Here is a 13,042-nt window from a genome sequence, read left to right on the forward strand (position 1 = left end):
ACTCTTTCTTATCTGTACACTTTGGTTTTCATTCCCAAAGTGAAAGAGAACCATTTAAATGACAGTTTGCCTTATTCTTAAAGTTATTTAATTCCACATATTTCTGTTCATTTCCCTAGGAAGCACACCCGGAATAGAAAGAAAAATAAGAAATGTCTGCCCTCCAGGAGTTCACCCTCAGGCAGATGGAGGAGAGAAAGTGTGATATTCAGAACAGGTTGCACGCTTTAAAGACCTGTGTGCTCTCTTGTCTTTGCAACAGGTACCATTTCTGTCAACACTCTGCGCACGCCCTACACTGCTCCTGGCGAGAGTGAGATTCTGGACCTGGATGACGAGTTGTACCTGGGGGGCTTGCCAGAAAATAAGGCTGGCCTCGTCTTCCCCACCGAGGTGTGGACTGCGCTGCTCAACTATGGCTACGTGGGCTGCATAAGAGATTTGTTCATTGATGGCCAGAGCAAAGATATCCGGCAAATGGCTGAAGTTCAAAGTACTGCTGGAGTGAAGCCATCCTGCTCCAGGGAAACAGCAAAACCGTGCCTTAGCAACCCTTGCAAAAACAGCGGCATGTGCAGGGATGGGTGGAACAGATATGTCTGCGATTGTTCCGGAACAGGCTATCTTGGCAGGTCCTGCGAGAGAGGTAGGGTTCCAAAATCCAAGCTGCCGACTCCCCTGAGCTGAAAAGCGTATTCAGAGTGGACCTCAAACTTTAAATGACCATTGAAACATAACGTATGCTCTGCGGAAGTAAACTCTCTGCAAGCTGTGCAGCCACACCTGACATGTGTTACTGATGAGTCCTTAATGATTTTCAAAGGGCCTGATTCTGGGAAGACAGCTTTTTAAGTGTATTGCAGGGATAAATAAATAGTTGGGTCTTTTGGATCCTCTAGGGTATGGGCCTAAGATGTATCAAAGACAATCACTGTCTCTCTTGCCCAGTTTTTAATTTCAAGACACTAGGAAGTAAGAAAAAGGAATGAATTAGACAGCCTTTTGGCATCTAGTGCCATCTATGTCAAAAATAGCATTCGAAGCAAACTAAGCTGTGAGTTGCAGCTTCCCTGACACTATTGCCTGAGCCTGTCATTTCACTTCAGTGGACCTTCTCAAGTTTGAAATTTGAAGAGTAAGGTGACTTTAAACCATCTAAGTTATACCAGCGTTTTCAGAAGTGCACACCCTAATTTCAAAGGTGCTTACCTTTGCCTAAGACCCAACTGACGCAACTGGTAGAGGTTCCTTTACCAATTTGATATTAAGGCTTAGCATGTCTGTGGAAGCTCTGAACGGGTGCCTCTTTTTCCTTCTCTTGCAGGAGGCAAAGCTACATTTTTTTTTTTCTTCTCCCATTAGAAGGAGAATAGGGTTAAAGGAAGAGTAAAGTGTGATAGCTGTCACCGCTCATTTGCAGACCAGACAAAAGGAAGAAATAGCAGAACACATATGTCTAAGTATGTTCTTTCATCGACCCAAGAGTTTCAGATAAATGCTTTAGTCACTATACCCATTGTCACTCATTTTCAACAATGGAACAAAAAATCAATATGAAAAAATACTGACGAGTTGTTGCATGTCCTCCCATGCTCCAAATAACATTGCTCTCTTAGACATTTAGCCTAAAAGTACCTGCCATTTATTTATTTTATTTTTTTAATTTTTTTTAAAGAAGATGTTGGGGGTAGGAGTTTAATAATTTTATTTTTATTTATTTTTGCTGTGTTGGGTCTTCGTTTCTGTGTGAGGGCTTTCTTTAGTTGTGGCAAGCGGGAGCCACTCTTCATCGCGGTGCTCGGGCCTCTCACTATCGCGGCCTCTCTTGTTGCGGAGCACAGGCTCCAGATGCACAGGCTCAGTAGTTGTGGCTCACGGGCCTAGTTGCTCCGCGGCATGTGGGATCCTCCCAGACCAGGGCTTGAACCCGTGTCCCCTGCATTAGCAGGCAGATTCTCAACCACTGCGCCACCAGGGAAGCCCTGCCATGTATTTTTTAAGCCATACACATTTAGTCTTTTTGACCCTGCATTCCTGAAATAGTTTAATTTACTTAAGCTAACACTTACTAGAGAAGTATTTCTTTTCCAGAATCTAAAGTTGAAATGTGATTTTGATTCTTTATCTCAATAAGGAGGTTCATCAGCTTAATCAATATAAAAATCAATAATAATGACCTAATAATCTAATAATGATCTTAAATTACCTACCAACATACTATCACTGTTCTGGGTTGTACAATGAGATAGGTCCATATATAGATAAATATTTTAATTGTCTAGATTCATTCATTCTCCTAGTACTTAATTGAAATTCCTGTGAATAGTCATTAGAGGTTAATTATTTCTGCATAGTTTTGTTTGTAAGGTATATATTCTCTGCACATTTTCCGTTCTAATTTCAGTTTATTTATTTGTATAGTATAGTTTTTAGAAATTTCCCAAAGGAGGCAACAACAACAGGGTGACAAAGCTTGCAAGATATATTAACAGTTAGGTATAATGTGAGATTAGCAAACCTGTGTGATTTAAGATTGTGTTTTCACTATTTTTTTTTTTTTTTTTTTTGCGGTACGTGGGCCTCTCACTGCTGTGGCCTCTCCCGTTGCGGAGCACAGGCTCTGGACGCGCAGGCCCAGCAGCCATGGCTCACGGGCCCAGCCGCCCCACGGCATGTGGGATCTTCCCGGACCGGGGCACGAACCCGTGTCCCCTGCGTCGGCAGGGTGTTTTCATTTTAATCACTCAGAGAGCTGTCACTGCAGCCATGGCTCACGGGCCCAGCCGCCCCACGGCACGTGGGACCCCCCCAGGCCGGGGCACGAACCCGCGTCCCCTGCATCAGCAGGCGGACTCCCAACCACTGCACCACCAGGGACGTCGGCAGGGTGTTTTCATTTTAATCACTCAGAGAGCTGTCACTTATTCTGATGCCTCCTGCTTAAGTGAAGCTAGAAAAGGGTATAACTGAACTGTCACACAAATTACAAAGGCCTTCAGTTAAATATGCATGGTGTACCACCCTGTGGCAATATTCCGCTACTACATATGGCAGAAATAAGAATGGAAATTGTAGAGCTTCCTAAACCAGAATGAGGGAGAGAAACTATTTATATATTGCAATAATTAGAAGGAGGGGTGGCAAGCATATGCAGCTTTGCAAATGAGAATTTAGTAGCAAACTTCATCACTGGGATTCAACGTACATTTTTATCTGATAGGTGGCTGGAAATTTCTGCAGATTTCTTTGAATACAGGTTGGTTGTGTACTGAGGAGAGAAAATAGTCATTTTTGTGAGGTTTTTGTTTCTGGACTACCCAGTGTACTGTGAGAAGTCTTTGCTTTTCAGAATTAATTTTCTTGCTCACATTGTGGCATCTCCCAAGAACAAGGGTTATGTGGGATGCTTGTCGTGCTCAATACCACAAAATCTGGCTTCTGTCCAGTTCCCAGCTCTGCCCTAGTTCAGTCAACACAAGATCACGTCCAACCCTCAGGGTTTCCGATTCAGAAGAGAGAGCTTTGACTGTGGTTCTTCTTCACATATACTCTGATCACATAAGGCTGTTGATCACCTAAAAGTTGACTGACAGCTCTGGAAATTAAAAGAGCAAAAGGCGTTTATAAAGTTTCTATTCTATTATTGAGCAATAAATGTTAATTTATAAAGAAGCATGTTCAAGTCCTTGGACACTGCAGCATGGGGAACGATGTTGCAATCACATAGAAGATCTTCATTCTTCATTAAGTAAGCAGAAGAGTTTATGAAAAAGATCAGAGTGTATGCTGACTTAGGCAAATAAGAAAATAGTATTTTGTTTTATGTGCACTGATCCCATAAAGAAGAGTAGTATAGAAGTCATGTCCAATTGAATATAAATTGAATTCAGCACCTTCTCTCCTGCTTTATTGTTTTAAACTGAGAATTTGTGGAGACTTGGTCATATAGAAATCCTTCTTGGTTGTATGTATATGGTATCATTGGAGGTTTACTTTATACTTGTTTGTTAAAACTCCGGCAGATGGAGGGACAGATGTCAGAGCAATATAATTTGGCTCCCTGTCTGATTTTCATTGCTGACCACAATATGTGACTGCCTTTCGGCAAAGCTGAGCCCAGGTGTACACTTTAAACCACAAGAAGGAATAACACAGAAAAGCAAATTTATCAAACTTAATGACAAGGGGGAAGGAGATGGAGGGGGCGAAGTTGAAACTTTTTCTCTCCTGCTGGGAAGTGCTGTATTAGAATTAGCCTTTTAAAGAACTCTTTTGTGTTGTAAGCGATGTTTACTAATGTTTAAAGGATGCTGCCAAATAGCATAACCTTCAAATGTCAGAATGTTGTTTACCATTTATTTGGCAACTCTAGACTACAACCTTTGCATTTTCCATTTCTTGTCTAATTAAACATTAACTCAGAGGCACTCGAGTTTTATGACTTTACTGTTATTTCATTCCTGCAGTTTTTCAGAGAATGTTAAAGGCCAATGATACTGATTTTTTTTTTTTACTTTAGATTGTATTTCATACAATATTTATGATCCATTGTCATCTATATTTCTAAAAGGATGTTCCCTCTACTTAATTTTCAATCAAATTAAGCTACATTTCATAGAAGAATATGAGATCATTTAAAAAAAATGATTGTTGAATAATAGAGACTAGATTTACAGATTAAATAAATAAGAGAAAACTAAAAATATTTTCTCCCTTTTCTCTGTATAACACCAAAGTAACTGAACAATTGATAATGCCTTTTAAATTTTTATTCAAATATTTGTTGCTTTATAGATATGGACAATAATTGGCTATAAATTAGGAAGAGAAATGGTAGAGATCAAATTTCTTTAACATTATACTAGAAGCATTTTTTTTCTAGTATTCACTACAACTTTACAATCATGTTTTAATTATTTTTTGAGCAACTCCTACTAGATTTTCTTTAGGGAAACCTTATTGGAAAAATACGATGTAGATATGTGACATGAGGTAGAACCACCGTATTTTAAGGGGATCATATTTTATTTTCTCAGTACTTAGGTCAATGCTTAGCCATGAGAGCCCTGTTTTGGTAAACAGAACCCTCTCCTAGTCTGTCTTTTGTGGCACAATTATGGCTTTCAACGTAGACTTTAAGGGATATTTTGTTCATCTACCTTACCAAAATTAGATTCACTTACAATAGACAGAATAACTAATCTCATTAGTGAGTATTTATGTATGCATGAGATTCAAATTGAAATATGCTCTTTCATATATCCTCAGTATCAAGTGCAATTGTCAATTCAGTCCATTTTATCGAGGCTGTACTGTTTGCCTGGCGCTTTTTGGTGCACTTGGCTGATGATAGAGCAATGAATAGCAGAGCTCAGCTTCTGCTGTAATGACTGTCACATACTAAAAGGCAAAGACAGATTATACTATACAAACAAATCAGAAATGGTAATTTAAAAAAAGAAATGGTAAGTAGATATAGAATAACTGGAGGGGGAATCAGAAGCAGGATTTGAAGCAGGCGTCTCTGGAGTAACGTTTAACCAGAGACCTGAATGCTGAAGGAACAAGCCATATAAAGATCTAGGGGTGAGACCTTTTAAGACAGAAGGTTCCACAAGTGCAGATACTTGAATGAGAGATGAAATCAGCGTGGCTGGAGTTTACTAAACAAGGGAGGACGTGCTAAAAGCTGAGGCCAGAGAGATGGGCAGGGGCCAAATCACACACAACCTTATAGGTTAATAAAAGGAATACAGATTTTATTCTAACTGCAGTGGTGGGAATCTCTTGGCGAGGGGTGGGGAGGTGAAGGATGGAGGTGGGGGGTGGGGGTTGGGTGTGCACAGTTGAATCAATGAAGTGCTATTGAATCTGATCGACTTATTTGAAAGTTTAGCCTGGCTGCTGTGTATAGGGAGAAAGAATAGAAGTAGGGAGACCATTGAAGGAGCTATCATAGTGGTCTAGGTGAGACATGAGAGCAGAGTCTAAGGCACTATAGCGGCAAGAACTGATTGATTCAGGAAATGGATTGGAATCAGAGGCTGCAAGACTTGCAGATTTGCAAATAGATTGGATGTGGCAGAGAGGGTAAGAGAGAACGCAGAAAGGTTAAGGTCTGAATAATGGTGTTAGGCCATTTACTGAGATGGAGAACACTGGGGCAGGAACATGTTGAATTTGTTCATTTTTGGTGTGTGTATCTTATTCAGATTGGAGATGTCACATAGGCAATGGCTGATGGATGTTTGATGGGGCTCAGGAGAGAAGTCAGGACTGTTAATAAGTATTAGGGGGAGTGAGCATGTGAGTTGACCAAGATCCCTTAAGAGGTAGAGAGAAAAGAGAAGGGCCCTAAGGAAGGAGTTCTGGAACCCTCAGCACTTATCTGTTCTGGATGTGCATTCAGTCCCACGAAGATAACTAATGATTAAAGTCTGTTAGAAGCAATACTTGATTTTCCTGACTTTTTGGAAGATAATCTTTCAAAACCACAACTCCAGAATATAGTCTTCATAGTAAGCATGGTTTCATCAGTAAAGTTAATTGCTGTAAATAGGCAAGATAATGAGAATTTCCTAGTTTATTTTAATTTCAGGTAGGTTTTCTTTTATTAAATGGTATTCTGAGTTATCAGAACGAATGGGAAAGCAAAATGACTCATACTTGTTTTGCAGGGTTCCACAACCATTTGGTGTTTAACATTAAGGGGTGCTATTTCTTAAAACAGTCAGTTTGAGATCAGCAGTTTTGCTATTAGCTTCTCTATGTGTTTAATGCAGCATTAAGCAACTTCCCGATTAAAGCAATCCATTTTCCTTTAGTAGCACACACCCACACAAGCTTCTCAGTCCCACCCCCATCCTTACTCAATGTTACCCAGGTACATAGTTATTGACTTTTTGGTGATAGCTTAATTTTTTTGGAACACTGTGGTGGTGCTTACAGATAATGCTTTAAGTTACCCCTTATCTGCAAATGAACTTTCAAATGAAGTTACAGTTTGTGTCTTTGAAAAAATGAATTACCTTGTTAACCATAATGACTCAGAAGAAGCATTACCTGTTGTTTGGTAATATCAGTTTTTCTTCTGTTTTCTTCTGTTTTTGAACATCACCTCTGGAAAAGTGTTGGCCTGAATCCTATATTTAAGTCATATTTTTTATATTTCTTTTTTGATTGTATTAGGGCAGAAATTATGAAAAAGATGATGATAATAACTTTTCTTAGAATCATGGACTTTTGGGGTAGGCAAAGGCCTTAGAGATGCCCTAGTAGCGCCCTCTCATTTTGCAGGTGAACGATGCAGAGCCAAGTTTAATTTCACGGAGCTGATCAGTGGCCTGACCATATATAAACATGCATATACAGTTGCTGGTGCTTCAAGCCAGGCTCACGCTATGGCTGTACAAAAAAATACGATGTCTGCGCTTGAGAAGGGATATGCATACATGAACATGGATAATCTGACATGATGAATGCTATAGGTAGAAAGTGCTCTGGGTGCAGAAAGGGAAGTGCAGCCACCTCTGCTTCTGGACTTTAGCAGATACTTCACAGAGGAAGTTCTCTTTCCTGTGACTTCTCTTTCTAGTTTAAAAAAAAAAATAGCTCATTTCAGAAGAAGATGAGCTGAGTTTGTGTCTTGTGTTCTATATGGAAACCTTTAATAGGTCATGCTTTTCCTTTTTAAAGTATAAATGCACTAAACTGACCAAGAGCTTTTATATTCATTTCCCATCTATAGAAGCAACGGTTCTGAGCTATGATGGGAGTATGTTTATGAAAATCCAGCTCCCGCTGGTGATGCACACGGAGGCTGAGGATGTATCCTTACGGTTTCGGTCCCAACGCGCATATGGCATTCTCATGGCAACCACCTCCAGAGACTCAGCAGACACCCTCCGCCTGGAGCTGGACGCAGGACGTGTGAAACTGACGGTCAATCTAGGTAACAACTCGCCTTCCCCCATTGAACTAACACTTTTCACTTTTTGTTCAGTTTTGCCTGCAAACATTTATCAAGTAGCCTGTTTGCCATGGAAAGTTAAAACACTTAATGGTCTCATCTCCATTATTTAAATTCATTTAGGTTCGGGGGACATCGTTTTATTGTTTCTATTTCGTTAACATAATTTACTGTTTTGTGATTCCTACCACTGAGGGTTCTTAAAAGGGAAGCCGTATGTATTAATGAGGTTAATTGAAAGTATAAATGTTCAGGCTTAACGATGCCTCAAACTGAATTTCCTGCTTTTATAGTGACTGACACTCTGATTGGTTATAGGTGAAATCCTTTCAGATAAAACAAAAATACACCAACTTTTACTTGGATAACATATGCTATAAAATGTCAAATTTCTACTTAGTGATCTAGATCAACAGTTGCTCTTTCTCTATGCCTTGGGCTTCTCCTTTGAATAATTACCTTTGTGGTATTCCATCTTTTCTGTTTGAAAATACTGTGTGGTGGTATTTTGCTATCAAACAGCAGTACACAACCCTTCAATGCCCAAAGTCTGCGGCCCTCAGCAAACAGCCATGAGAACACTAAAGACACAGACTCTTCTACAGAAAAGTAATGCTTTCCTGCTTAATTGTAGCATTCAGAAAGAGTCACTACAGTAAAACCTCACCAAACTGGATGAAATCTGGGAGAAGACCAGGCTGAATTAAGAAAAAGTCTAAATTGTAAGAAAAAAAGAAAATTGTAAGCAGTTTTGTTTTCAATTACATTCAAAAACACAAATTAATAGCTGGAAAAATCTTAAGGAAAGGTCTTACTAAGGCTGATGTTAATGGGTGGTTAAGAATTTTCCATAATTAGCACATTATTTCATGTTAGTTGTGCCATCATTGTATAGTAAATTACTTGAAATCAGTTTTCTTCCCAAACTTGGCCTTTCATAATTTGTTTAATTTTTCTCAGGGGATCTCCACTCATATCGAATGAAGAATTACAAATATTCTGCCCAATACATTTCAATATTATCATTAACTCCAAATTGTAGGAGTATAAATTAATGAGGTTTTACTGTATTTCCTGGAAGTGCTGAGTACACACAATAATGAATAAACGGAGAGAAAAATAAAATTCAAGACTACATAGATTTACAAAAAGAGTAGTAAAATGTGATGAGTTAAGGCATTTGTGAAAACCCCACATACATTTTCAAATTATGTTGGGCAGAATAGTAGCTCATAAAATATAAAATTACTTCATTGGTAGTTTATTGCATAAATTGCATCAATTAATATTAGTTAAATTAAGTTCAATAATAAGACATTTTTTTAAGATTACTAAAGAACACACAGTACTCTTTTACAGTTCTGTTAGAGTTCCCTCTAGTGACAATGATAGGTTACTACAAGTCAATCAAAATTGCCTAATTGCAGTAAAGGGGCTGTTAGCCCTGGGAGGTGGACACGCTCGCTCATGGGAATTTTCCAACAGCAAAGCATTCTGTGGAAAGAGTTGTGTAGGTGCTGATCCTTGGCTGTTTGCAACCACTTTTCTGATGCGGTTGACGACACATGACAAACTCAGCTATATGGAAACAGAATCTAGGTTTGTATTTTTCATGTTCCCCAAAGGCATTAAATACTACAAACAAAACCAACAAATATTTATCTATATATAAAATAAACATAAATCATGCCACATGATCCTTTAAAGATAACCCTTATAATCACAGTCTGTGTTATCCAGATTAGACATTCTGTTCTTAGGGAATCTGATTTTATGTAAGAAGAAAGTATAGGAAAAGGAAAATCAATAGCAGTAGTTACCATGACACTTACTACGCAGAGATAACATTGTTCGCTCCTAACAGAGGGATAGCTGTGTACTCCGAAGAATGACACTACTCCTTAGCCACTAGAGTTTCTAAAGGGAACAGTTGTTTCTTTCTTCCTCCAATTAATACAAGGCACGGAATCCAGCTAACACCTGGCTCTTACCTTTTTTGCCCAAGCAAATAATAATAATAAATACATTAGGGTGAAATGAGAATAATTTCAACTAGCTCTCCATTTGACCATGACAATTCTATAGGATTCTGTTGGCCTTTGTGGGATAATAGATTTTGGAGGTTCAAGATGTCTGAGCCTAGCTGAGCTTGCACTGTACCCCATTGTGACGGAGCACTTTTTAATTATATTGAAAACAATGATTTGTTCTTTCACAGATGGGGAGAAAGCTGCAGCCAGTCTAAGCCAAGCATCTTTGACAGTTAACAATTCTCTATTTCACTTAGATTTGTCACCATGTAGCTTTGTTTGAATTGGCCATTTTTTTAAAAACCTTCTAATTGTTGTTTCCAATGGTGCAGTTTTATAACAATGAATCTGGGTTCTAGAAGTATGTAAAGAATAAACAATATGGAGTGGCCATATTTGCATGTGTCTGTCCCCGGAAGGGTGGACTGTGTTTTATTGGATGTCTGCAGCTATTACCTTGAAGGATAAATTTTCATTTTTCATCTATTCTTCCCCATCTAGATTGTATCAGGATTAACTGTAATTCCAGTAAGTGCCTATTCAAAATTTTTAAAATGTTATTCCTCCATTATGATGTAGCTAGTCAAGAAAAAAAAGAGAGCAAGAGAAAGGCGTTTATAAAACTCATGAATTCACTTTTGAAGTATACCAGTCCATCATCTGGGTTGTAAAAATTCATTTTGAAATCTGTCCAGCTGAAGACTTTCCTGCTTCAGTTCCTACCTCTAAGTGGGAAAAGAGGTGACAAATATCTTGTAACAGAAGGTGCAAACGTCTCTGTAGACCTTTGGATAAAGCAAGTAGCATTTGTATTTTGGCAGATCTTGGACTCCAGTAGTTCTCTTCACAACCAAATTAGGAGAAAATACTGTGGGGTCTTATTTCCTTCACTTTCTGTTTTTATCTCTTAACTCAAATACAGGAAAAAAAAATCTTTTCATGTGAAAGTTACTATTAAACCCTTCTAAATTCAACCAAAATTTTACATTGGAAAATGTGTGTTTTTCCAAGTTTTATGTATATACAGAAAATTACTTATCTAAAGAGTTTTTTCTTGTACATTATGACTATTTACATAATGAATTTTTACATCCTAATCATATATCTGCAAAAATAACCCAAACCCTTCAAATCTTTGATATGCATGCCAAATGATGAGTTAGAAAAGATGCATGGACTGAGTTTTTTGATTTGGACTAGAGAACTTGAAAGGATGTAAGGACTGTGATTTTATTTTGAGTTGTAGCATTATCTGAAGTGTAAATTTATTTTATTTCTTTACATAAATATTTAGGTTTTTCTTTTCCAGGTTGTGCTGACCACATTGAGGAATCTCATCTAATATATCAAAGTTGTTAGTTATTTAACTAAAATGGTTCTAACCAAGCTTCTAATCTTTCACTGTCATAGTCAGTAAAACATTTTTTTTATATCCTTGGAAAATGCTGAATGTGAGTTGCTGGAGTCTACTCCCGAAACCTTTGGCTGTGTTTCCAAATGTCAGTAAGTCATCCTCTGAGGAATAAAATGATGGTCTCCAACTTACAAAAACAAGAAGCTTTATCTAATTAAATGCATGCTATTTCAAATATCCGTGCTTCTTACAACTCAGATTTGTCTTAAAATATTTTAATATTCATATTAACACAGAATAAAAGCCAGTCTTTCCAATCATAGCAATAAAAAGGTAACTGAATCATGATTTATGAAAAAATAAATTATTATACTATCATACAGGCATAAAAATCATCTCAAACAGAGTACAGTTCCTGAACTAATCTCTCAGAGCTCTAACACAAGTAGAATTTTTCAAGTATACATCATCTCTTCGCAAACCCCATCTTTACTACACTCTATGAAAAGGAGCACAGGTTTAGAAGTCTGATACCATGGTCCAGTTTGCTTTCAGCTCTGGAGCATAGATGCAGACAAAGTGGCAACTCACAAAAATCTTTTCCCAAAGCCAGATTTGTGACTCAGTGCAGCTGTAGATGTTCTTGATTCTCCCTGGATCTTAGAAAATCCATGTGAGGAAACTATTTTTCTAGACTTCTGCTATATAATTTTATTTATATTAGGCATACAGTAAAGCATGGGTTTTTATTTACAAAATATAACTACGTAAGCTCTAGTATTTAATGGAAATTAACCCCATCAAATGTGCTTCTGTGTTCTCAGCTCTATCAATGTTTTTTTTTAAATACTTGTTTATAGTCTAATTACCCTTGTTAGCTACTTGTCTTCATTTGGCTTATTATTGTAAGACTGATATTAAGCATAGTATTTTCTCTGGATATTTCACAGAATAATACCTTTGAGGACAAAGGTTTTTTCGGGTTAGTGGATTTTTTCCCTTTTTAAGGAGTGTGTGTTACACTTAAATTACTTGAATTAAACCAATGATTGTGAGCTTTCAGTGCACACCTCGGACAGGACTGCAAATGCCTTAACTTGACAGCAGTCACTGGAAAGCACATTCAGTGATCAGGTAATGTTTTCATTTCCTTTGCCTTTGTTTTATTTGGGGAATAGTGGGCAGATGTAGCCAGAACTCCCAAGTTCCATCTAGAATTCATGTCGTTACTCAACTTTGAGGAGAGGGAGGAATTTACATTTCGAATAATGCAGATCTAACTCACAGTGATAAATAAGCAGAGCTGTCTACCTGGACTGCGTTTTGTACCCAATAAAAAATATAAATAAAATACTTGTATCTCAGTATAACTTGTAGTTTAATGAAAGATTGACTTACTCCATTTATCCTCTGTAAGCCCTAAGTTTGTCTGAAACTGAAATGTACATTTACTAAATCACAACTTTCTATCACCACCGTCTAAAAATTATACCATACCTAAGACATCAACTGTGTTTTGAGCTTAATAAGAAATACCTCAATTGATGTCTTTAAGAAAATTTCCACAGGAAGTATACAAACTGTAACAGAAAAATTATCTTAACATTGAGAATGAATATTAAACTCTTCATTATTAATTTTGAATGGAAATCTTCTCCAATTTCCCTACCCTTACTCAGATTTGCTCGG

At 37.7% G+C, this 13,042-nt stretch overlaps 1 protein-coding gene across 1 annotated transcript in view; it reads left to right on the forward strand.

The window, feature by feature from the left end:
- NRXN1 (neurexin 1) overlaps window positions 1–13,042 on the forward strand; it is a 1,152,893-nt gene that overhangs the window by 527,738 nt on the left and 612,113 nt on the right. The window contains exons 10-12 of the mRNA XM_007470152.1: window positions 263–646; window positions 7,748–7,951; window positions 10,501–10,527. Of these exons, the coding sequence (XP_007470214.1) occupies window positions 263–646; window positions 7,748–7,951; window positions 10,501–10,527 (615 nt within the window). The remainder of the gene's footprint in view (window positions 1–262; window positions 647–7,747; window positions 7,952–10,500; window positions 10,528–13,042) is intronic.

The sequence above is a fragment of the Lipotes vexillifer genome, unplaced genomic scaffold (genome assembly GCF_000442215.2).
Source record: "Lipotes vexillifer unplaced genomic scaffold, Lipotes_vexillifer_v1.1 scaffold1411, whole genome shotgun sequence".
In the NCBI taxonomy this organism is placed as follows: domain Eukaryota; kingdom Metazoa; phylum Chordata; class Mammalia; order Artiodactyla; family Lipotidae; genus Lipotes; species Lipotes vexillifer.